General features: G+C 38.7%; 1 protein-coding gene and 1 long non-coding RNA gene across 4 annotated transcripts in view; one reads left to right on the forward strand and one right to left on the reverse strand.

Annotated features, from left to right (window-relative positions):
* On the reverse strand, positions 1–10,531 carry LOC109208218 (probable UDP-N-acetylglucosamine--peptide N-acetylglucosaminyltransferase SEC). Of its 3 annotated transcripts, none has more exons than XM_019371279.1 (28): positions 10,138–10,517; positions 8,391–8,536; positions 8,144–8,242; positions 8,015–8,065; positions 7,140–7,256; positions 7,002–7,058; positions 6,528–6,647; positions 6,350–6,412; positions 6,177–6,255; positions 5,833–5,942; positions 5,681–5,734; positions 5,523–5,590; positions 5,343–5,445; positions 4,949–5,151; positions 4,758–4,854; positions 4,183–4,254; positions 3,983–4,059; positions 3,792–3,908; positions 3,596–3,680; positions 3,336–3,503; positions 2,676–2,786; positions 2,501–2,587; positions 2,079–2,206; positions 1,914–1,996; positions 1,681–1,786; positions 1,441–1,587; positions 623–743; positions 1–529 (listed from the first exon to the last, which is right to left on the reverse strand). In XM_019371279.1, the coding sequence occupies exons 1-28, from the start codon at positions 10,334–10,336 to the stop codon at positions 410–412; spliced, it is 2,988 nt and encodes a 995-aa protein (XP_019226824.1). In that variant the 5' UTR covers positions 10,337–10,517; the 3' UTR covers positions 1–409. The 3 variants fall into 3 exon arrangements, with proteins under 3 accessions (XP_019226824.1, XP_019226825.1, XP_019226826.1); XM_019371280.1 differs by having other exon boundaries at positions 78–529; positions 8,391–8,533; positions 10,138–10,531; XM_019371281.1 differs by lacking the exons at positions 8,015–8,065; positions 8,144–8,242; positions 8,391–8,536; positions 10,138–10,517 and adding an exon at positions 7,489–7,617 and having other exon boundaries at positions 78–529.
* Positions 10,532–16,423: 5,892 nt separating this feature from the next.
* LOC109208219 overlaps positions 16,424–26,768 on the forward strand; it is a 14,594-nt gene continuing 4,249 nt past the window's right edge. The window contains exon 1 of the long non-coding RNA XR_002065117.1: positions 16,424–16,932. This is a non-coding gene — a long non-coding RNA (uncharacterized LOC109208219). The remainder of the gene's footprint in view (positions 16,933–26,768) is intronic.

Here is a 26,768-nt window from a genome sequence, read left to right on the forward strand (position 1 = left end):
GATCAAACACCATGTGTTGATTTACTAGGGGTATTGAACACCTGCACAGAAATCAGCTGAAAATGTCAACACAGGTCTATGAATAAAAACTTACAATCAAAAACAATCATTCACCTATCCTGACATCTCCTTGACCACCCAACTTGGATTTTACACCTAACAACCACCCTTCTCCCTCCAGTTTCTCTCTTGTGCATCTCCAAATTCAAACCAAACTAAACAATAGACGAGTCTTGACATTCACTTGCACTTGAGCAACTAATAACTTTCATCGAGAGTATGGATACGCTTAAGACTTACGACATAATCACAACTCCAACAAACACCTAAAATCCAGCAATCTAACTTCTATATAAATAGCAGTTTATGTTCTCTTGGTTTTATCTACAAAATCATGTTGACTTCCTTTCTACAACGAGCGATCAAAAGGAAACTCTGAGTCATTCTCAGTCACTTTGAAGGGCTGAGGGTGCTGGCCTGAGCAATAGAGATTCCACATCTTAAAGTAAGAACGTTCCAGATTTCTCACCTGAAAATGCAAGAAAGAATGCGCAATGTTTAGGCACCATGTCACTCAAAACACCAGAATCAAGAAGTAAATCAGATGCCTTCGATCACTCACCCAGCGTGCTGTATCAAATAAAGGGCAGCTCATGCGTACAGCCTTTAGTCTATTTGTGAGATCTTGGAGCTTTGGACGATTTAGTGCCAATGACACCGCCTTCTCCTCATATTCCTTCATACTGCAAAATGTAAAGTAAATCAAATTCATAGAACCAAAAGGAATAAAATTAAGGAAACAAAAAGTACAAGGACAGCCCTTTTCTCTGATTCACCATGAACGTCAATGTAGGATATGCAGATGTCCTCTAAAGTAATTTTTACAAGCAGAACAAAATTATCAAAGATCCTTAACTGGCATGGCCGTCTTGAGTTCAAATAAACAAACCTTGAGATAATGCTAACAGATACTCATCGAGCAACATGATGACGGATACCAAGTAAAAACTTGTAAAACAAGAAGCACTATGGATGCGGTAGACGATATAATAGATGAGGAAGCCAGTTCCAAAAGGTCACCAAATTGGGCATCCAAAAAAGTCCTACGTACAAGAAGTCCCTGATTTCTAGAGGACTTTGCTCCTCTCCGAATTATCAAGGAACGGATGTTTTTAAGGAAAAAATATTCATATTACAGAAATTACTACAGTACTTTACAGGAACCGTGTCATGTTGACCTTATTGCACAGTTCAGTCATTTTTGTCTTGTCATTTAATCATCTAACTTTTGGTATAGGCACCAGTCTTCTTCATCTGGCCGCATTGCATATATATATATATATATATATATATATATATATATATATATATATATAAAGAGAGAGAGAGAGAGAGAGAGAGAGAGAGACATAAAAATCATAGCACGTCTAGAACACCTACCTGCTGACAATCATCTCATCCCCAAGTCCTGTGGCCACACACAGGGAACCAGCAACTCTAGTAGCCATCTTCTCAAGGGGAAGGGTTATCATTGGTAGACCAGCCCAGAGAACATCTGTTCCTGTGGTATGTGCGTTGCATAGAGGCCTAAAAGTGAAAAAAACCCAAAATTCAAGAACATGAGATGAATGGAACTGGTTTCCTAGAAAGCAAGATGCTGAATCTTATTAATCTTCATACGTGTCAAGAAAAAGATCAGCCAAGGAGCTGCGCCTGATGTGCTCTTGTTTCATTGCAACATCTGTGAAAATAATTTGGTCCGGTTGCAGGCCTTGTGCAGCAGCATCTGGAATAAATGAGCTGAATTAGGGAGACTTCTCATAAACTAATAAACAGGTTCCCTAGATATGAAGTTTCAAAAGTCTCATAAGAGAAACTTAGAGAAATGCACACAATGTGGAAGAAATACATACGTGCGCGGAGCCTCATCTCCCCTGCAGCTGGAAACCTCAGAAGCCAAAGAGCACTATTCGGTACACGCTTGAGGATATTGCACCTGCAACAATCCAATTCAACAAGTTTACCGCAAGTGTTTGCGAAGGTAACAGCTGAACAATTTAAATCAATCCAGTAACTACCAAGTTATAAAAATCTCAGGGTCCATTTTGTAGAGCTGATTGAAACATGCAAATATGAATTTATCCTCGGGCAGTCCATAATCTGAGCGCTTCGGTTGGCAGGTTGGATCTAGCACATCACGGTTTTTCTACAAAGAGCAGCAGCAACAGCAGTGAAAAATATAAATCCAGAAGATTTCAACATAGATAGAAGCTGAGATCTCTTTTTTTTTTTTTTTAAATAAATCGCTCATATTTATTCATAATAAATTACATAAATAACTAGATATTATCTAGAATTTGATCGAATGACCTAGGTAGAGCGAAAAGGAGACTTGAGTCATATAGCCAACTCCAACTATTTGGGATTGACGCATACTTGATTCATTGTTGGATTGAATGAAACACGATTGATATCAGAAACTTGTGTGAGGAAAGCTTACTTGCTTATAATCATTGACAAAATAGCAATGAGGGAGATGTACAAGCTTTTCTGAGTAAATATGTGCGTACTTCGTAGGCGAAACAAACTGCAAATAGGGAAATTACACTCAAGGACCCCATAAAGAGAAAAGGTTAATAGCAAATATAATATCAAAGGAGTCACTAGAAAATTACCTCATCTGTAACCAAATAATCTATGTACTTTGCCCCTGTGGTTCCAGGAAACCCCATGTATGAAACCTGGATTGGAGCGGGCTGCATGGCAAATATCTCATTTCTCGCCCCCTGCAACACAACATTCCAAAGTCAAAGATGATAATATTAGATAATTTTAGTCATACCAAAAAAGAAAAACACCTTTCAGCAAAGAAGACAAAGCAAAGAATGTGCACATTAATGAGGAAATTAGAACAGGTAAAAGATGTAACACGTGCAATGTTCGCGTCAAACAACAAATATATAATATATACCAACAAATGTGACCTCATGAGACCTGTTCACAGGTTTGCAGTTTCGTTAGGCAACCTCCTTATAAACTCCTTGCTCAAAACAGCAAAAGGGAGGCCATGGCTAACCAAACATTCATCGGGATTTATTCGAGTTTAGATTCACGTCTACAACTAAGCTAAGTAAAAGACAGAAGAAATCATTGATTTATTTGTTTATTGTGGACTATTTCCAAGAAAAGGCAGCTCTTTTGCCTTTTTATTTCGTTTCTTTATGTTAATGGGCCAAGCAATTGGGCACCAGCATGGTTGAGGACACACAAACAACACTTAAAAAAACAAATATAAAATCCAATTAAGATTGATCTGGATTGAGCCCAATGTGTACCTTGGTATAACCATTAAGATTGATAAGTATCTGTATTTGATCCTCATTAATCATCCTCGCTATCACATCAGATGACAAGGATGACACATCAATAAAATGCTCCGCTTCTGTCTGGGTGCGAATCCTCCACTCTGTACCATCATTTGGACTTAAAGCATAGCAGAACACCTAGGGAAAGAAGTACTAGCAGATTTAGCATGAATAAGAGACGAGGTCGTGAATAGTGCAAAAGATTAGAAAAAGCAACAAATTGTCTGAACCTCAACATTCTCTTTGTCATGCATCCCAAAAACTGAACCCATTAGATGCGATAGTGGGTGGTTGCCGAAATCACTGCTCACATATCTAGCCCATTTTAAAAAATTTATTAGCAGGCAGTAATGTTTACAAACAGCCTATAGCAGATGTCGACCTCAGGAAAAGCAACCAACTATAAATCAGCTTATAGAAACTTACCCAACCCTCAGCCTGCTGTTCCTGCCACCTCCCTTAATTGGCAGCGGGGGAGGATGGGTGAAAGGAGGAAGTGAGTAGCGAGCTGCTATCATAGAGCAGTGCTGGGCATACTTGCAACTGAACAAGCAAAAGAACAGTCAGTTTCAACCTCACGTAACTTCTGTGATTAATCCAAAAAAAAAATTCCTCACCTGATATCTAGAGCCAGCATTGGATCAAGAGGGTAAGCAATCGCATGGAAAGGCTGAACGCTTGGGATAACGGACATCTAAACGGAAGTTGCCACATACGCGACAGGGCACACCATCAAGGAAAATAGAGTCAGTATTACAGGGATAAAAATATAGCCTATGAAGCAAATATGTAACAGTTCGGCAAGTAGCTATAATACCTTAATCTGTCTTCTAAGTATACCCTCAACTTCAGTAAACATCTTCTCTCGGTTATCCCAATCACAGACACACTGCAGATAATGAAATAAATGGGAAGATTATGCAACAGAAATAACACAATCAAACAGTCATCTATTGTGAAGCTACAAATTAAGCTTAAAAGAATCTGTCACCGACCTAGAAAGCACATTTTATTTGATGAAACCAATTATACGTTCGCATAAACAAGATGCACATGAAATTTTACACAGTTGCTTCTTCAAATAATTGCTTGACAAATTCAAAATTTCTTTGCAAAAAAAGCGACTGGCAACAGAGATAAATAACACAAGGTAAATAAACAGTACTAACAGGAAGCTTAAGATCAATATTAAGCAAACAGAACATGGCATGAATTGCGTGCCTCGCACTAAGCAGATTCGAATGAACTGCAGAAGATAGTTCGTTAGACAGGTTATTTCACTTCATGCTTTTAGACATACATAAGAATGCTTATCAAGTTCTCAGTAGTTAGTGCATGAACTCTGATAAACCTAAGACAAAAAAATAGTGGAAATGAACAGGATGAACATACCTGTAACGTGTGGAGAAGATTACAAGTTGCTTCAGGGAAGTCAGAGCGTAGCATCAAAGCTTGTCTATAGCTTTTTATAGCTGCTTCAACGTTGCCGCTACACACCAAAAAAAAAACCAAAACATCACGATCAAACAGAGTGGACAGGTAGGAACAGAAACAAACGGGACCATCAACCGTTAATAACATACCTATCCTTGTAAGCTGAAGCCAAATTTGCATGAGCCTCTGCCATAGCAGGCCTAATGGAAATAGCACGCATGTAGTCTTGTACAGCTTCATTAACCCTACCAATCTCTTTGTATGTGTTACCCCTATTGACCAGCCCATCAGCTGCCATTGGGTCAATCCTGAGTACCTCATTGTAGCAAGATATGGCTTCTACATAATTACCCTGAAAGTTACATCACATAAGAAGGAAAAGTTCATGTTAGTTAAAAACCTGACAGGGGAAGGGCATTAGTAGTTGTATATAAAATAATCCCTCTTGACTATCTTAAATATTTATTGTATAAAAACCTCCAGAAAACTTTTTTACTGACTCAAAAATTAAGCATCCTACTGAAGTAAAGATTAAATATTTACCTGTTGCTTGTATATTATGGCTAGATTGTTAAAAGGAGCTGAGAGCCCTGTTGTCACAGCCAAAGTTGCTTTATAACATTGTGCAGCGGCACTCATCATGTTCCTAAAGAGTAGGAATAGCAACTCATTACTTGATTGAAAGAGTTAAGAGGAGAATTTTTGTGACTAAGCAAACCTTACCACTCCATATAAATATTTCCCAGATTGGTCAGTGCTTGCGGATGGCTAGGTTGAAGAGAGAGGCATTGCTGCATGCATCATCAAAAAAGTTAAAAAAACAGCACAAAAGCAACACAAAAGAAAAAGACACGCCCAACCAACAACGGAACACAGCTTACACGATAGCAATGAATTGCTTCCTCCACTCTACCAGCATCTTTCAGAGCATTACCCTATAAGCAACATTTTTGGAGAGCATATAGCATTAAATCGAAAGAAATGTAAAGTGACGATAGGATTTATATGGACTAAGATATGATAAAAATCTAACCAAATTGTTATATGCCTCCAAGAATCCAGCATCACAAGTAATAGCTCTCCTGTAGTTAAGTATTGCCATTTCCATATTTCCTTGTTCATAGTACACACTAGCTAAGTTGCCTGCAGAGAGGAGATCCAGGTGTTAATGTGTTATTAGGGTGTCCAAGTCGCAGTGAAGGGAAAAAAGAAAATCGCACTGAAGATGAAAACAGTGTCTTTCATATTGTAATAAATCCTGCGCACAGACATCTCTGAGTAAAGATAGGTGCTGTTTAAACAGTCTCTCAGAGACAGGCAGCTTTATTTATGCATCATGAACTGAACTTAAGGCAGGACTAAAACCAGGGCACTCACCAAAAGCCATGGCATAGTCTGGTCGTACTTGGAGCGCACGCTGATAACACACAATGGCCTCCTGAGGCATTCCCAAAGCCTGGAAAATGCAAAGAAGATGCTTGTATTTCTCCATATCCTCGTCCAGGCACTCGAAGCCACTGAACCCAATTAGCACAATGCATGAGGCTTACCTTGTATACATTTCCCAGATTCAGATACGCATCTGAGAAGTTCGGTTTTAGTTTGACCGCTTCCTGGAAGAGATTAAACCACAAAAAGGGCATCAAACATGATTGCAGTCAGATGCAAAACAAATCCAACACTAGGATCAGTAAATTCAAGTACACTATGATTTAAAGTTATTCATACCTTGTAGTACTGCAAAGCCCTGTTAAGATCACCTGCCTCCATAAAAAGGCCAGCAAGATTGGACCATGCGATGGCAAATGTAGGTTGTATATGCAGTGCTTCAACATAACAATTGTATGCCTACCCAAAAACAAAAAAGAAGAAATACTCAAAGGACAAGGAACTCAACAGGATATATCTATCGAGAAAAGGGGGGAAAACGACACAAAAGCATAACAGCAAGATACGCCAAAAGTCATTAAAATAAGCACAGAGAATTTTCACAAAGCTGCACAAAGCAAGTAAAAATCCAGAATAAAAGAAGAAAGCTGGACCACATGTTGCACCAACTCAGGTACAATAGGCAAACTATGTATAGCGTTGAAGAATCCCCCCCCCCCCCCAAACCATCCTAAAGGCACTCGTGAACTTAAATAGCCCATCTCAGGCAACAAAATAGAAGAGCACAAAGTGGATTGAAATCCTCTGTCTTACCTCTTGGACTAGACCTTGCGCTTTCATCAGATTGCCGAGATTGCTGTGAGCATCAACCTAAAAGAATCATAGTCAATAAAGAAAGTACAATTGCAAGAAGCACATAACTAATCGTTATAGAGTTCAATTTTTTAGTACCAAACGTGGATTTAATGCTAGAGCCTGGCGGCAACACTGGGCTGCCTCATTCAGCCTTCCTTTCCTCATATATGCGCTGGCTAAATTTGACCATGCATCCGCAAAATTGGGACGGAGCTGCAACAAGACAATTTAAAGTCAAATTACCTAGCATAAACCTGCCAAACAATAAATATCTTATAGGAGAAAGCTATCACGTAAAAAGGTTTTAGTTAATCAAAGATAATGAAAAGACAAACAGCAGAGAAACGGATATTTTAAAAATTTGCAACTTTTTGAAATAACACGAACTTGAGAGATGAAAGGAATTGCAAGCAATAAGCTCCAAGGTTTTGTGAATAAACTCAACTGCATTAGACCTACAACCCCATTGTGACTCCAAAACTGCCCGCATAACCTCAACCAAAAAGTTCTTTCAGTACCCAACATAAAAGTATAGGCAAGGATAACTGTCTAAGCTAGACATACGTTCCTTTACAAAGTAATCTATTCACAACTTCAACCTGCATTCTTCTGCATCAAAGATTCACAAGTTATCACATGGTACCATTTAAATTCATAAATGAATGCTGTTGGTTACTCTATTCCAGATCACATGTAACCATTTGCTTGTATTAAGAGACATAATTCTTTACTAAATCACAAGATTAGCTTCGACCTTTCTTCAACCATTTCACCTTTCTTCTAATTGATAAATTCACATCTTAATTGGAAGTTATCAGAATTTTATACTTTTGCGGAGTTTGTTGGTTACTCTTCCAAATCACAAGATTAGCTTCGACCTTTCTTCAGCCATTTCACCTTTCTTCTAATTGATAAGAGCAGAAATGAAAAGCTCTCGATACATTCATGTAAGGCGGAAGAAGTATACAAACCTCAATTGCAATTAAGTAATAGCGTATTGCAACATCAATATTGCCTTTTTCCTGCACCAGCAAAACTTTATCAATGCTCAATTCCAAAACCACAAGAAGCAGCTTCTAGATGAGTTAGAAGAATCATACCTTCCAAGCATTCGCCATATTTCCATAGCACTCAGCAAAATGTGGGTCGATCCCTAGGGCTTCTTCATTCTTTGCAATGCACATATCAAAATCGTGCAGCTAAAACAAAGAAATGGTAACATGCTTTACTTCAGATCCGCAAATCTCATCGAAAATAAAGTAAAAATCAAAACAATCTTATTGAAAATTAAAAAAAAGCAAGATAAAGGAATCACAGCAAATGTAAGGACCATCCAGGAAAGCTCACCTGATAATATATAGCCCCAAAAAGAAGAAGATTATCAGTGCGCCCTGGATTTCTCTCATAAACTGCCTTGCTATGCTCTAGTGCCAGTTTATAGTTCCCAGCTTTGTAGTTCTGATGAGCAAGAGTTAAAAGAGCGTCCTCATCTACTGTCGCAAATAAATAGAGATGTCAGAAATTGATCCTAATAGCAATCCTCAGTAGATGAGGCAATTACTAGTATTTGGCTAACAGCTGACTGCACGACCTAAAACAAATACAATCGGTAAGATATATCAAAACTTAGCTATTCGAAGACATCTACCGATGCCAGGTTAAATATCTTCTAATTCACATGGCACAAATCAACAACTCCCCTTTCCTTTCTCTATCTTTTTCCATGTCTTGTTAAGGAATTATTCCTTTTCTGGATATTTTTTTTGTTGGCAGCATGGCAGAGTCTCAACTCTCACATCCTTTAGGTTCTTAGTATCACAGAACAGTATTCAGTAATTTAGGTTCAGAAGGTTTTACAAAACACTATTAAATGTATTATGTTCCCCTATTTACTACACATTGATACTTACCTCCCGAATTAGTAACACTTTTTAAAAGTCTAGTGCACTAGCTTTACTTGGACAAAGTACACCAAATTTTTATCGAAGTCATCATAGATAATAGGTAGAGTATCAACCCATCAGTTAGCGAAGCTTTAATCACAAATCCATTGGATGAATCCTCTATCTATACCCCTTCACTTTATTCAGGTCAATTCCAATACTAAAATCCATTTTAAGAATCAGCGGTTCGCTAGACCTCACACTTCCCCCACTTTATGCCAGCATTACGTAATCCCACCTCTATACAGATCATTTGCTTCTATTTCGTTTTCTTAGCTAACCTACGTTGGTTTCTAGAGATTTTAATAATTCTACATAGGTTGTTAGTACGGCGGCTTCCGGGTGAAAAAATAATCTCTTATTTGCTATAGACAAGTTGGAGTCTTCCCTCTTCTATCTGTATTTGCTTATGCTAGTCTCTCCTCAACAAATGCTTGAGATATATCGAGATATCATTAAATTGAGGCTCTTCTGACTATTGTCAAAGGCTCTTTTCAGGCGTGCTTAAGCTTTGAAACCCAGTTAAAGCCAGGCCGTGAGCTAAATAAGCCACATATTTGCTTATGCTAGTCTCTCCTCAACAAATGCTTGAGATATATCGAGATATCATTAAATTGAGGCTCTTCTGACTATTGTCAAGGGCTCTTTTCAGGCGTGCTTAAGCTTTGAAACCCAGTTAAAGCCAGGTCGTGAGCTAAATAAGCCACGTATAAGAACCACAAGAGAAATAGCAACTTCAATTAGACAACAAAACAATGCAAAAATGTTCCTTTTGCGAATCAAGATGACTAGTTATGCAAAAAAGATCATCCTTTTGCGAAAATAACCAATTCGTAACTTTAACACAGAACATTGAATTGCAAACAAATTCATAGCTTTTAACCAAGCAAAAAATTAAAAAAGATCTCTATGTACAAACTAACATATATCCCTCCGAAATAAAAATTAATTACCTCATTAAAATTCTTAAAAATAAAAATAAAAAGTACAACAATTTGCAATCTTCCTCATATGAAATTGAGTAGTAAATACATACACATGTACAAACACAAATACTCCGTCCCGATTTTGAATTAATAAATTTCTTCAAAACAAATTTAAAGTTTAAACATTTAAAAACAAATGTCTGTGTCTAGGAGAAAAAGCCTGACCTTCAAGAGACAACTCGGACTTGATATTCGCGGAAGGCAATGCGGACTCAGACTGAAACGGAAAAGAGGAATCAATCCTCTGATCACCAACAGTAACGCCGCCGTCATACGGCAGAACCCTAGAAATCATCAGCAGCTGATTTTGCTGTTGCTGCTGCTGATGATTGTACTGTCGAGGATCGGTTTGCAGCGACAACATCGCCACCGCCGGAAAAAACAAAACCGCCGGAGCTCCAAAAGCAGATACTAATTTTAAATTTTTTTTAATGGGAAAAAAGAGGAGAAAATAGAAGGGAATTAAGGAGAATTTTTAAGGAAGATTTTTCATGGAAAGAGCTGGATTCTAAGAGGAATAAAATTTAAGGAGAAAAAATAGTTGCTTTTTTATTTGTTTGATCAAAAGCGACTTCTCGAATGTGAATATGAACACTTCACCACTAACGACAAATAAGAATAAAATGACTGTTTCATCCCTCTATTACTTATATTTGGCTGAATTTAGACCAAACATGAACTAGTCTACAGAAATGGCAATTTTGTCATTTCAGTAATGTAAGAGAAGTGTCTTAAACAAAACTTGGCGTGGCCGTAAAATTCCAAGAAAGAACTAATCGTATCATGTTTCCCATGTGCACATCATTACATCATCCAATAACTATGATACACGTGCTAGAACTTTTTATCATATTTGTCGACTTATAATTGGTACATGTGGCAGTTGTAGAAGAGAAATCATATCACAATTGTAGCGGATTCTCTCTCTTCCTTTAACATTAATTAGCTGAAATTTGTGGTGTATAAAATTAAACATTTATTACTTTTAAATGCAGTGGAAAATTGTCCTCAGGAGTTCCGTTAGGAAGTCAACAGCAAAAATGAAACTTTTCTAATAATAGGACTATTATAGACAACATTTTTTACTAATGGTAAAATAGCTTAATTTCCTGAGCGGGGGTCTACCGGAAACAGCCTCTCTATCTTCTTTAAGGTGGGAATAAGGTCTGCGTACACTCTATTGTCCCCTGACCCTACTTGTGAGACTATACTGGATATGCTATGTTGTTGTTGGTAAAATAGCTTAATTTCGTAAATTTAAAACCACGTGACATCGGTTGGACTCTTAATACCTTAATTATTTTATATTCATAATAACTTATCGACGTCAACCCTCTTTTCAAAAATGCCTTCAAATAATTGTAATCAACGATAGATAATCGACGCCCACCATAAACTCGACGAGTTATCTGTTAGGTGTTTGTCCAGATTTTCTTACCATAATTGATTTTCTTATCTCATGAAGGAAAGGGCAACATATTTACCATAATTGAGTTTTTCTTTTCCTAGAAGGAAAATATAATTCTTCCATATTTGGCTAGTCCCTTTTCTTGTTGGAAAAAGTTTGGAGTTTTATAAATTGAAGATCCGTCCTTCTCATTCAGTAGCATCCACAATGTAGCCACATGGGGTTTGAGAGTCGTGTTTAGGGGGAGAACTTTACGGGACAACTGTTAGTGTGTCACTTGTGTTTGCCTCTTCGTGAGGTTGTTCTCTCGATATTTTGTACTCTCTTTTTATTATAGTGGATTGCTCATCTCCGCCGTGGACGTAGGTCAGTTGACCGAACCACGTTAAATGTTTGTGTCTCTTTTGGTAGATTTCTCTTTTGTTGTCTGATTTATCGTCGTTGAAGGTTTGCTTTACTAGCTTCCGCATGACACCTGACTTTTTTCAGTCCTAACATTATCCTCCTAAAATTTGCTGAATATGATGTTTGAGCCTTTTAAGTAATTATCACCATTGGCAGGACAACGCGGTACGTGTACCAAGCATTCCATGTCCACCTAGGGTTCGAGGAAGGATCACATGCACTCCAAGATGTGATGTAGAGAGCCTACTCTAATACGAGCAACCATTAATGGCTACTTTTTCAGCTCGAACCCGTAATTTATAAATCATACGAATACAATTTTACCATTTCTCCTAGCAGTAACCGCTATTGACTCCAAGACATAATACATAGGAAAGTTTGATCATTGTCTTAACCATAATAGATGTGCTAAAAATAGTTTCTAGAGGGGTCAATATTATTAGAGAATTTCTACTAGAAACACGTGGCAAATGTAAGAGAGGTCAAATCAACGTTGTACATAGCTATGGTTTCATAAAAGAGTCCATAATTTTGATGGAATGGGTCAGCTAAGTTAGGTTGGTGATAAAGAATTAAAAAGGCAAAGTTTGAAATTGCTTTTCTTGTTGATTTGGGATGTTCGAATAATTATTGGAGATGCATTGAATTGATTTCTTGGGATCTTTTAGATTTTGGATTAAGTTTTTAATGAAAAGGTATGATCTTAGGAATAATTAATTTGGATATTGTGAGCACGTGATTTTTGCCTCGCTTGAATTATTCCTATAGAATTCTTAGAATCGGGATTTTTCTTTTATTATTTGAATTTTAGGGAATTAATTGCATGATTTTTTGTGTTTGTTTGCATTTTGGGTGCATTTTTAGTTGGCATAATTCATAAAAACAAATACAAAAAAAAAAAAAAATAGCACATTTGCATTTAGAACCCAATTTTATATTTTTTAGGTTTACTAGTTAATTAACATTGCAAAAAATAAGAGAAAATAACAAAATAGTCCTTTTGCATTTTTACTTTTAATTTTTGATTTTTCTTAGTTTTCTTTTAAATTAGGATTTAGTTAATTTTAGAAAATTAGAGTTAAATCAGGTCTTCTCATTTTAATTTTGTATTTAACAAAACTCTAAAAAAATAAAATGAAAATGAATTGAATTTAAATAAAAGAAAGGGAGTAATTGAAGAGAAAATAAAGAGAAAGGGAAAAGGGCCAGTCTGTTTGGGCCAATTTTGCCCCAGCCCAAGCCAAATTCCCCAAAAACCCGCTCAAAATCCAGTCCAGAATCACCTTTGATCCGGTCCAGACCTTCAAACAACAAAACGACGTCGTTTTTTCACCCTTTAATCGTGACCGTTGGATCTCATCAATCCAACGATCCGGAACTAACGATGATTAAGAANCTTTAGATAAAGCCGGTGAAGAAGCTGAATGGCTTCGAAATTTCTTAGAAGACATTCCGTTCTGGCCAAAACCTTTGGCTCCTATTTGCATACATTGCGATAGTGAGCTGCGAAATAGGACGGGCAGGGAGCTTTATGTATAACGGAAAGTCTCGTCATATACGACAAAGACATAACACCGTTAGACAACTACTTTCTAGTGGAATTATCACTATTGATTATGTAAGATCAAAGGATAATGTGGCGGATCCGCTTACAAAAGGCTTAACTAGAGAGGGAGTTGAGAAATCATCTAAGGGAATGGGACTATGGCCGAGGACAAGTCAACATGGCGGTAACTCTACCTAGAATTTTGGATGTTCCGAGATCTAGGTTCAAGGAGCTCAAACAAAGTTGTGATTGACCGGTTCAACATTGTCAAAGTAAAATCTTTGGTCCCTTCTCGTGATGAAGACAATGTTCAGTAACAAGGATAGAACTTTACACGTTCTTTAATGATTACCTAAGTTTGATGTGGTATTTATCAAATAGTGTCAATCTAAAGGATTACACGTTTAGGAATCACCTATGTAAGTGTGAAGTGGAAGCCGCTTCAATGATAATTTTGTAAGGCCAATTCTCTACACACTTATGAAACCAGGCGGTGTTCATGGCTGAAACGAACACAACAATGAGAACCAAAAGACGGTTAAGGGTTGGTTGTGTGACATATGGTTGTCTAGGTATACACTAAAGTTCGACGGTTCAAAGATATCAATTCTACCGATTGACCGAATATATCTGACATATGTTCACTACGGAAAGTTCAAAGGGAAACCTACTTATCCAGATGTAAGGCTGTATGTGGTCCCGGGCCCGGGCCTAAATGGGCTAAACGGGCCGGGCTAAACTGGCCTGGGCTTAGCGGTCCCGGGCTCTGGCGGTCCCGGGCTTCGCGGTCCCGGGCTTCGTGGGCTCAACGGGTAGGACCAGCCCGTGACGGGCCTAAGCCCATATGGTCCTGGGCTAAATGGGCCGGGCTCGTGGGCTTAGCGGGCCTAACGGGCTTTTTTATTTTTGGGCTTTTTTTTTAATTTTTTTATTTAGGGCAATTTCTTGTAAACCATATGTGTATGTATATATATAAATTGCTCTTATGCATGGCTATATAAATATATGTGGTATATATAATATAGAAATCTAATTATTAAAGTGTTTGACGAAAATGTAAAATAACAAATCAATAGTAAAACTAAATTGGCATGCATAATAAATTAATAACAAAGTACAACATGAAGCATAAATACGTCTAATAATTTTAAAATAACACAAATTGTTGAAAAATCTTAAAGACGAATTTGCGGATAAATACCCTCAACACAATACTTTATATGCCTCCTTAAAATGCCTGTGGTACACCCTGAACGAAAATTTAAGACTCTTCCACAGTTCTTGCACTTTAATATTTGGCCTTCTTCATTTTCTTCAAGCACTTCATAGTATTGCGAAACAAAAGCGCACTCTTTCCGAACGAGGCATGATTTAACTTGAAAATTGAGATTGAGACTTGAAGTCTTGAAAATTGGAGATTGAGAGATTGAGAGAAATTTAGATTGAGAAATGAGTATTGAGTATTGAAATGAAGAAGAGGGAGGGGGGTACTTATAGTGTTAGAGAAGGTTAGTTTTGTAAATTTAAAAAAAAACTGCTATTTGTGCAATTAATATGACCGTTGGTGGTCATTGGGGGTGGGCCCCTCATTTTGAAAAATCTTGTTTTGTAGTATATATAGTACTACTTCTTCATGTAAATATAATACATATAGTATACTAGTATAGTATACTAGTATAGTGTAGTATATATTGTATGTTATGTATATATATTCCCTTATATATTTTTTTGTAGTATATATTGTATGTTATGTATATATATTCCATTATATAATTTGTTGTAGTATATATTGTATGTTATGTATATATATTCCCTTATATATTTTCTTGTAGTATATATTGTATGTTATGTATATATATTCCATTATATAAGTATGTTATGTATATATATTCCCTTATGTATTTTCTTGTAGTATATATTGTATGTTATGTATATATATTCCATTATATAATTTGTTGTAGTATATATTGTATGTTATGTATATATATTCCATTATATAATTTGTTGTAGTATAAATTGCATGTTATGTATATATATTCCCTTATATATTTTCTTGTAGTATATATTGTATGTTAAGTATATATATTCCATTATATAATTTGTTGTAGTATATATTGTATGTTATGTATATATATTCCCTTATATATTTTCTTGTAGTATATATTGTATGTTATGTATATATATTCCATTATTTATATAATTTGTTGTAGTATATATTGTATGTTATGTATATATATTCCCTTATATATTTTCTTGTAGTATATATTGTATGTTATGTATATATATTCCATTATATAATTTGTTGTAGTATATATTGTATGTTATGTATATAAATTCCCTTATGTATTTTCTTGTAGTATATATTGTATATTATGTATATATATTATAGCTTATAAATAACTGCAAGTTAAAGACAAAAAAATATTGCGAAGAGATATTCAAGGCCAAGGGTATGTTTTATAATTTTTATTACCAAAAATGGCATATCTTTCTTAGTCTTCTTCCCCCCAATGGAATGAGCACAACAAGGTACTAATACCACCATNCAAAATCAAACATTCAGCCGCTCATGTTTCAGTTTTTAGAACTTATTAATTATACTCAGTTTGTCCAGTCACTTGTCATTAAAAGCAAAGCAGGATTTGGCTCATTGATTCATTGTTAATTGTTGACATGTGATTTTTGACCCTCCCCGAAATTTTACCCATTTTAGCATGTAAATATTTAGTTTAGGCCTAATATCGCCATTTCAACTAATTTTTACTATTTTAATTTATTTTATTACAAGAAAATGAAAAATTACAAAAAAAATAGGTTTATTAATATTTTATAGTCATTTTTAATCTTAAAAAAAATTACCAAAATAGTACCCTATCTTTATTTTTATAAAAAAAATAAAATATAGTTTTATGTTTTATAGTTTAGTTCAATTAATTAAAATTAGTCTTATATTTTTTATATTATAATTGTACATAATTTTAGAAGAAAAAATTAGTTTTAGGTTGGTTTATCCCGTTTTTATAAATCTTATAGTCTATTTTCTAGTCTTTGGCCCAAAATACCTAGCCCATAGTTCCTAGGCCCATACCCCTCGTCCTCATCTTGTTCAACTTTGAGAGAAGACGACTGAACACCAGAGAACACTTCCCCCACATCGTAAGTCTCACACCCACATCATCTTCTTCAACTCCTTCCCCCACCAGACTGTTTCGCCTTCAACAAAAACGACCACCCCTTCCCCGTTGAATTTTGTTTTCTTCAGGACCTTCTCTCCCTGTCGTTCGTCTTCTTCGACGGACATAGAGAACCAGCCACCACTTAAATCCAGAAAAACAGCTCCAAAGAGCAGCAAAAATCAGTCCAAAAACTGCATCTCAAAGGCAACGAAACCTAGCAAAACACCACCAAACCCCAGCTAAAAAAGAGATCAATAACCAACTAGAAATCACAGCCTTAAACGCCACTTCTCTATAAGTTTCAGTCAAGCTTTGAGGTTTCCGGCGAGGTTCCTTTCGAGGTCGACAATGTTGGTTTTGCATTCATCCACTTCATAGACAATCTGTTGTACGAATTTCCTAATCAACATATTGGAAAGTTTGAGGTTCATTCTTAGCCTTATCTCTTCTTTTCTAATGAGTTCAAATGTCTATAATACTGGTTTAATTGTGCGTTAATGGTCTCTGTTTTACTGGACTCAATTTCCATTGGATTAATATCTGCTTATGCCCTATTTACCTGAACAAGTAAAGTTATTGCACTGCACAGATCTAAAAGAAAGGGGCGTAAGAGGATCTTAAATGGCTTGTTTGCTTTATCATCTCTTAACTTAATACCTTGTATGTGTGTTCATCACTCAACAGGTTAAATTTTTAGTGATATCTTCATGTATGTTGGTAAAAGAATTAATGAGCCATTGGCCCATGGTTAAATTGGACAAGTTTAATTCTGTCATTTGAATAGTTGGTGGACCCAGGTTAATTAGGCCATGGGACGTTGGTTTGAAATGCTCCCTCATTTGAATTAGTTGAATAATTTTTTTCAAATTACTTTATTACTATTATATTATGTTAGATCTTGTTGTTAAATAAAATAGTTTGAAGATAATTGATTTTCTCTTATTTAGTCTGATGGAATTCGTTTGTCAGAATAATGCAAAGGTGGTACGGGTTTTGGAATTCGTTTCGTGGGTTTTTCCATGTTAGATTTGTGATTGGAATGGGTTAGTTGCTTTAAGTTAAACTATTTTGCTGGGTAAAAATGTAAAGATTATCTAAAGTTATAGAAGGTCTCATTTAATACTTACTATGTGTTTGAGATGGTATTTTGTTTAATTAGTTGGTCTGATAGTGTATTTGTGAATCTTACTTGTTCTTGTTTTGACTTCTTTTGTCTACCATTAGTTTAAATCACAAGTCTTGGGCTAATTGTTGAGGACCAATAGAATGCTGGGAGTTTTAAAACCCCTTTTAAAAATTATATTAGGAATATGGGAATTAATTTGCAATATGAATTTAGGCTTTCGAGTTAGGTAGCGGGTTCAAATTAAGAGGGTTCTCCCTTTTGTTTGAATTCGGACTTGAACTCGAGGCCCGAATTTATAAATGTAAATTAATTAAGCCCTTTTAGAGACAAAAAATAAATAGAAAATCTTAGTTGCTGTAAGTTGGCCTTTAAAAAATAAAAGTGAGATGAGCCTCGCCAAACAAAAAAATGCATAAATTGCGGGGCCCTCATTAAATGCTTTATTAAAAATATTTTAGAAATTCGGGACATGCCATTTAGCGAATTTTCATGGCTTCCCGCAAAGTTAATAAGACGCTAGCCACTTTAGGCGCGCTTTTAATAATTTTACCTTCTTAAATACGGGTGTGCATTTCATGCAACCCAAATCCAAATCCCAAAACGTTGAATAAGAGGTGTCGAGGATCCGGGTGCATTTCATGTGACGTGATCCAAAAACACGCTCTTAAACGGCGTTCACTTTCAAAAAAAAAAAACTAACTAAAAGCGGTTAAACAAATTTATAAAATTGCACTATAGGTTTGAACATGTATAAAAACCAGATTTTTAGCCATTTATAATAATTTAAGCGACCGTGCTAGAACCACGGGATCCGGGGGTGCCTAACACCTTCCCTCGGGTTAACAGAATTCCTTATTCAGAATTTCTGGTTCGCAGACTCCAATTGGGAAGTCGGATTTTTCCTCGATTTGGGATTTAAATTAAATCGGTGACTTGGGACACCAAAAGCCAATCATTTCCCAAGTGGCGACTCTAAAATCAAATAAATGATCCCATTTCGAATAATGTCACTTTAAATGGAAAAACTCCCTTATACATATATCCTTCGGGGTAGGTGTGTCAAAAAGGAGGTGTGTCATTAATGGACATTGAAAATTGGTTACACTATCTAGTAATTTGTTGAGTAATACTGGTCTAGTTTATACCTGGACTGTCTGGGCCATAAGGAATTGATTTAACATGGCCCAGTCATACAATAGCTGTCCAGAATTTACACCTGGCCCACCACTTTCTAATTCAATTGATTTCATCAATTCAAAGGCCTGGGTGGCTTGGGCCCAAGTTCAAATTTCGTCGCTCTCACGCAGGGCCTGCTCGGAAGCCCATTTGCGGCAACTCCTCATAAAATTGGTTGAAAATATCTCACTATTGGGCCAAGTTCGAAGCCCAAAAATGCTTAAGGATTTTATTAAGGCTATGAGTTTAAATTCATAATGCAAGTTTGGGCCTTTCAAGTTAAGTAGCAAGCTCAAATTAAAGGGGTTTTCAGTGATGGAGATTCTTTTGTTTGAGTTTGGACTTGAATTTGAGGCCCGAATTCGTTTGGATACTTTAATAGTAGTTTATTAATTAGGCCCTCTAGAGACAATACTCAATAGAAGAAATAATAGTTCCTTTAGGGTGGCCTTTAAAATAAAGTGAGATGCGCCGCGCCAAATAAAATTCATAGATTATGTGGCCCTCTTTAAATATAAAAATATTTAGAATTCGGGACGTGCCATTTAGCAAACTTTCATGGCCTCCCGCAAAGTTAATAACACGTTAGTCACTTTAGGCGCGTTCTTTAATAATCTTATCTTCCTAAATTCGGGTGTGCATTTCATGTGTCTCAAATCCAAATCCCAAAACGTTGAATAAAATATGTCGAGGATCCGGGTGCATTTCATGTGACGTGATCCAAAAACACGTTTTAAACGACGTTCAATTTCCTTAAAATTAAGTAAAAGCGGTAAATAATTTTAAAATTGCACTATAGGATAAACATGTTTTAAAATCAGATATTAGGCCAATTATAATAGTTTAAGCGACCGTGCTAGAACCACGGGATCCGGGGGTGCCTAACACCTTCCCTCGGGTCAACAGAATTCCTTATTCAGAATTTCTGGTTCGCAGACTCCATTCGGGTAGTCGAAATTTCCTCGATTTGGGATTCAAGATAAACCGGTGACTTGGGACACCAAAAGCCAAACCTATCCCAAGTGGCGACTCTGAACAAATAAATAATCCCATTTCGAATAATGTCACTTAAATTGGAAAAACTCCCTTATACATTATCCTTCGGGATAAGTGTGTAGAAAGGAGGTGTGACAGCTCTGACGCATGCAACCGTTGCAAACATGTAGACACCCATTTAATTGTATAGGTGCATCACACCCCAATGTGCGGTTACCTATCTGTTACTTGTCTCAAACTAACCGTTTGTTGCTGTCAATTTCCAGCTTAGGTTTATAGAAACGGTGGTTGGTTTTTGGTAAACTGGCATCGCTTTACCAGATTAAAAGGGAGTATAGAAATGTCGTCTGAAATGACTTTGCCAGCAGTCCCCATTCCTGAAGACAGCCCCATCTCGGGGATCCCAGCTTCCGAGTCTGCAGCAGCCGAAGAAAATCGAATCTTACATCTCCGGGTTATGGAGATGTGGGATGCATGGACTAATGGAAGGGAGCCTCCGAGTGCTATCCCCGGCATCCTGAATTGTTCCCTAGAACCGGGGGTACTTCTAACATCCCCATCAGTCATCCGAATACTCCATTGGGACCCCTACCATATCCGCTCACTTTGTAGGAACACCTTTTGAGGTCCGCCCCCAGGTGTTCACATCAGGAGTAGCTCCCAATATCTTTACCGCTCCACCATGCTCTGCCACAACACAACCTTCACTTCCAAGGCCCGCTTTTGATCCCTCGGCCTTCACTTTCCAAAACCCTGTCTTTCAGGTGGATCCTCCTCAATATCCCACATATACTTATCCGCAGCCACCCTCATTCGAGTTCACACCCGGACAAGATAAAACGCCTAAAGCTCCTGAACAGGATGAGATGGCAAAAAGAATGAGGAGCCTTGAGCAGAGTCTGAAGAACATGCAAGGTTTAAGCGGGCAGAAGAGTGTTTCCTATACTGATCTGTGCATGTTCCCTCACGTGCACCTGCCCATGGGGTTTAAAACGCCAAAGTTCGAGAAGTATGATGGGCATGGCGATCCCATTGCTCACCTTAAAAAGTATTGCAACCAATTGCGCGGGGCTGGCGGAAAAGAGGAGTTGTTAATGGCTTACTTTGGAGAAAGCTTGGTAGGCATCGCCTCGGAATGGTATATGGATCAAGACAACTCCCGATGGCACATTTGGGATGACCTTGCCAGAGATTTTGTGAGACAGATTCAATACAACATCGACATTGCGCCGGACAGGAACTCTTTGGCGAATTTGAAGAAGAAGCCCTCAGAAAGTTTCAGGGAATATGTTATTAAGTGGCGTGAGCAAGCGTCGAGGGTGAAACCTCCAATGGATGATGTGGAAATGGTCACCGTATTTCTTCAGGTCCAGGAAGCGGATTATTTCCAGAACATGATGTCAGCCATGGGCAAACCTTTTACAGAGGCGATTAAGATCGGTGAGATGGTGGAGAATGGTCTGAAGACAGGAAGAATCTTGAGTCAGTCAGCCATTAGGGCAACCTCCCAAGCCATCCAAGGCGGGTCTGGATGAATGGCCAAAGGTAAAAAGAAAGAGGAAACGGTTATGGAAACATCAGGGGCAAGAAGATACCGGGCTCCTAGACCTGTGTTTTCCGAAAGAACCCCTCAACATTACTACCCTCATCATGATATGGCTTATGCTCCTCCACCTTATGCGGTCATGAATGCTCAACCCTTTGCTCGGCCGCAGCCATATGCCAATAGAAACCAAGTTCCATTCCCAAGAAATCAGCCTCCCCACCAAAACCACTATAATCCCCGTCCTCCACAGAATAACTTTCCTCCCCGTGAGCCACCCAGGAGGTAAACTTTTACTCCAATTGGTGAATCTTACTCTAATTTGTTTCCAAAACTTGTCCAAATGGGTCTACTGCAGCCGGTCCCTCAGAACAGACAAAACCCGGCATCGCCTGCCTACATAGCCGGTGTGAGGTGTGCTTATCATTCAGGGGCAGAAGGCCATGATACAAATGACTGTTGGACACTAAAATGAGCAGTGGAACATCTAATAGAGCAAGGAAAAATCGTACTGAGGGATGAGGATGTCGCAAATGTGACCAACAATCCATTGCCAGCCCACAATAATGGGCCTGTGATTGGGATGATCTGTGAGGACAGAGAATTTAATCCGGCATTAAAAGCTATAATTGCTATCGCTGATGCGGAAAGAAAGCCAAAGGTGGCCCTGAAGCAAGAGAAAGGGGAAAAGAAGAGAAAAGTCACCGAGACAGAACCAGAAAAGAAAGCTGAAACATGAACAGAGGCAATGCCTCCCAAGGATGGGATCCTCTATGTCCCGCGAGGCCGCCAAGAAAAGCAACTGATTGTGAACACTCCGAAGAAATTTGAGTTGAAAAAGGAAATGCAAATGTACGTACCGAAGGGAGCTTATGTGGTACTGGAGACAATCAAACCACCTCGGCTGAATGAGCCAGTGGTTATTGGATGCGTGCCACAGAAGCCTATGACGAACCCTGTTGCGGTGCCATGGAATTATCATCAGACGGTGGTTACGTACAAGGGTAAAGAGATATTGGGGGAGCTTCCAGAAAATACCCCCGTTGAGAAGTATTCAAATATAGAAGAAGTAAACAATGCCACACGAAAACGTTTTCCATCCAAGAAGCTTGTAAGCGCCGAGGAAGCAGAAGTTTTTTTCCAAAAAATGAAACTGGCCGACTACAAGGTGGTTGATCAATTGCGAAAGCATCCTGAACAAGTGTCGTTGCTGTCATTGCTGATGAAATCCTTTGAGCATCAAAAGGTTTTAATGAAAACTTTGAATGAAGCGTACGTGCCAGTTGAAACCTCGGTGAAACAGCTTGAAAGAATGGCGGAAAGGTTCTTTGTTGTCAATCAAATCTCATTCAGCAAAAATGACTTGCCTCCAGAAGGAGCTGCTCACAACAAAGCCTTGCACTTAACCGTCAAATGTGAGGGATATTATGTAAAGAGAGTCATGGTAGATGGAGGTTCGGGAGTAGTCATTTGCCCACTCTCCACACTGCAGCGTATGGAAATCGGGACTGGAAGGATTTGTCCCAACAATGTCTGTATGAGAGCCTTTGACGGTATCAAAAGAGACACCATTGGAGAAATTGACCTAATCTTGACCATTGGCCCGGTGGACTTCGAGGCGACTTTCCAAGTGCTAGACATGGACACGTCCTACAGTTTTCTTCTGGGAAGACCTTGGATCCATGCTGCAGGAGCTGTACCCTCTACCCTCCATCAAATGGTGAAATTTGAACACGAGGATCAGGAGATCGTGGTTCACGGAGAGGATGAACAGTCAATTTATCGGGACTCATCTGTCCCATGCCTAGAAGCGAGGGAAGGTAGAGAACACATTGTTTACCAAGCATTTGAAGTTGTGGTGGCGGATCAGCATGAAGAAGGAAATCCTTGCCCGCAGCCCTTTCTATCCAATCCCTCGATTATGGTGGCCAAAGAATTGGTCAGACATGGTTTCAAGCCAGGGAAGGGACTTGGAAAAGCTCTGCAAGGAATATCCGAACCAGTGACCCTGCCAACAACTGAAAAGTTCTTCGGGATAGGTTTTCACCCCACCCCCGACGATGTAGAGTGGGCTGATGAGAGAAAGAAAGAGGGATGGGTCTTGCCACAGCCACTGCCACATCTGTACGAGACCTTTGTTAAGCCAAAATACAATGAAGAAGAAGAGGATGAGGCCTTTACGGCCGAAGAGATTGAAGAGATATGTGGGGCAATGAGAAAGATATTATACGAAACCCACATGGTTCAGCCGGGAGAGGGCACTAGCACCGTTGAGGTGTTATACATGGGACCAAATGCCAAGCTACAGAATTGGAAGTCTACGCCATTCCCAATCAGGCGGGAGTCCCGGTAGTCCTGTCCTGCCACTTTTTCTGCATCGTGAGTTATTCCAGGGTGTAACTCGGGTGTTTTCTTTAGTTTCTTGTCTTTAAATTTCCCAATGTAAACCATGTTATATTCCCAATTCCAAGAAATGAAATCAATATTTCATCGTTCATTTTTTCTGATTTTGCTATTATTTTTTCTTTTCAGTTCTAATAATGCGGCTTTAAATAACATGACATGCTTGCGGACTTCATGCCCAGATCTGAACATGCTGTCTAATTGTGAAATAATGAACCAAGAGCCAGAATATGATGAAGAAGAGGTTTTTAGGAAAGTAAATCGAGAATTGGAACAACTTGGGAATAAACCTAAGGCCAATGGTGCCGTTGAAGCAGCAAACAAGAACATCAAAAAGATTTTGAGAAAGATGATTCAGAGCTCCAGACAATGGCATGAAAAGTTGCCTTTTGCATTACTAGGATATCGCACCACAGCGCGCACATCGGTAGGAGCTACCCCATACCTTTTGGTCTATGGAACCGAGGCTGTTATACCCGCAGAGGTAGAAATCCCTTCTCTCCGGATCATCGTTGAAGCAGAAATCGAGGATAGTGAATGGGTCAAGACTCGTCTGGAACAGTTGTCTTTAATTGATGAAAAACGGATGGCCGCGGTCTGTCACGGGCAGTTGTACCAACAAAGAACGGCCCGCGCTTATAACAAGAAAGTACGACCCAGGAACTTTGAAGTGGGCTTGTGTTAAGGCGCATTCTTCCACATCATCAGGAAGCAAAAGGAAAATTTGCTCCTAATTGGAAAGGTCCATACATCATCAGAAAGATATTGCCGAGAGGAGCATTGTATCTGGGAGACATCGAAGGCAATGATCCCGAAGCAGCTGTGAATGCGGCTGCAGTAAAAAGGTACTATGTCTAGATTCTCTGCGGTGACGACTTTGTTCAATTGAGATGACGAAGGCTTTCATTCCCGCTATCCAAACACTATCAATCTTTCGCAAACCCTTTGAGCCAGTTACCCTTCCTTGGTCATCCTCTTTGGAACCCGAAAGTACTATTGAAAAGGAAAAAGAAAAAAAAGAAACAGACAAAAAAAAGAACAAAAAAAAAGAAAAGAAAAATGAAAAAAAAAGAAGAAGAAAAACAAAACAAAACAAAACCAAAAACAACCAAAACTTCCTGAACTACGTCTGACTTGATTCCGAAAGGATACGTAGGCAGCCTCTCTCTGGGGTTTAGTCACACCAAAACAAAAATCCCAATTCCCCCAAAAAATGAAACTGGGGCAGATGATATAATGGCTCAACAATGAGCCCACCAAAACGGTTCCAAAGTTATAATTTCATCCAAGATTCTTTTTACCCAAAAACCTTGTCCAAGTCCTTTCGATCAATTGGCAAAGGCGTGGAATTGAAAACATCATTGTTGGAATCTAATGCAATCAAATTGAGAGAAATAAAATGAGAGAGTCTTATCGGTGAAAACCTACAGGCACCATAAGGCGACGGTGAGTAGAGAAATTGAAAATGAGAGAGTCCGCTTAGTGAAAACTCGTAAAGAGCACTATCGGGCGACGGTGAGAAGAGAAATGAGAGAGGTTGATTGGCAAAAACCCGCAAAGGGCGCCGTTGGCCGAAGAGAAGACATCTCCCACCACTGAAAGAGTCCTGGCAAGGTTCCATGGTTTTGAGACACGGGTCCATGAGTTTACGAGAAGTTGGAAAGTTTGTGCGGGTCGGGCATCCAGTCCAAGAAGCATGTCATGTTTATTTGAAGATTGCATGCACCCCCAGATAAGTCCTTCTCTTCCCCCCAAAAGGGACGCTTCTCTTTAAATTCATCTTCTTGCTTACTTTTTCCTTGAATCCCTTTCGGTCTAATGCTGATTCCGAAACTATTTCAAAGAAAAGGTGGCAGGACTGGCTATACAAGGCTCTCCCTAACAAAAGCTAAAGAAAAGTACCCAGCCTCAGCGGGTGCATCAAGTCAATCCCGACTGGCCATGATTGCGGATGCTTTGAAATCAAAGTTATTGAAAGAGAAAAAAAAGGGGTCAAGGACAAAGGTCTTAAAGTCAAAATAAAGTGAAAGGCCGGAGCCCCACGCGGGTGAGTTGTCATGAAATCCTGCAAGATGAGCCATCGGGTTTGAAAGAGAGATTCATCTTCAAAACCAGCAAGCAGCAGAGGTTCTCAATAGAAGCTGGGCCGAAGTCAAGCAATTGAGACGATCAAGGCCACAAAACCAACCACCGTTTCAAACTAACAAATTGTTCTTTGTTTGAAAAATTGAAACAGGTGTAATCCAAAGCAACCATGCAAGAAGCAGGTGCAACCAAAAGGGAAAAGAAATGCGCAAGTGCTGAAACAGCTTTGCAGCAATGAACCGACCAAAAAGGAAGTTTCCCCCCAAATTCTTTCTTGCATTTTCTACTAAAAAATGAAATGAACAATGATGTTAAAAAAAAAATCATGGTAGCATAGGGCCCCATTCCCTAGATATCCCGGCATAACCCGTGGACCTCCCTAGCATAACCCAAGGAGGTTTTTTCTTTTAATCCAGGCATAACCCGAGGACCTCCCTAGCATAACCCAAGGACCTTTTTTCTTTAATCCCGGCATAACCCGAGGACCTCCCTGGCATAACCCAAGGACTTTTTCTTTTATCCCGGCATAACCCGTGGACCTCCCTGGCATAACCCAAGGAACTTTTTTCTTTGAATCCCGGCATAACCCGTGGACCTCCCTGGCATAACCCAAGGAGCCTTTTTCTTTTAATTCCGGCATAACCCGAGGACCTCCCTGGCATAACCCAAGGAGCTTTTTTCTTTTAATCCCGGCATAACCCGAGGACCTCCCTGGCATAACCCAAGGACTTTTTCTTTTATCCCGGCATAACCCGTGGACCTCCCTGGCATAACCCAAGGAACCTTTTCTTTTAATCCCGGCATAACCCGAGGACCTCCCTGGCATAACCCAAGGACTTTTTCTTTTATCCCGGCATAACTCGTGGACCTCCCTGGCATAACCCAAGGAGCTTTTTTCTTTTAATCCCGGCATAACCCGAGGACCTCCCTGG

Source organism: Nicotiana attenuata, unplaced genomic scaffold, assembly GCF_001879085.1.
Source record: "Nicotiana attenuata strain UT unplaced genomic scaffold, NIATTr2, whole genome shotgun sequence".
NCBI classification, from domain to species: domain Eukaryota; kingdom Viridiplantae; phylum Streptophyta; class Magnoliopsida; order Solanales; family Solanaceae; genus Nicotiana; species Nicotiana attenuata.

Excerpts from the sequence above, each read along its gene's own strand:
- LOC109208218 (XM_019371279.1), bottom strand. The coding sequence starts at position 10,336 with ATGTTGTCGCTGCAAACCGATCCTCGACAGTACAATCATCAGCAGCAG. Across the intron at positions 7,059-7,139 it reads TAGCATTAAATCCACGTTTG|GTTGATGCTCACAGCAATCT; the intron begins GTACTAAAAAAT and ends TGATTCTTTTAG. Across the intron at positions 6,256-6,349 it reads ATCTGGGAAATGTATACAAG|GCTTTGGGAATGCCTCAGGA; the intron begins GTAAGCCTCATG and ends TGCATTTTCCAG.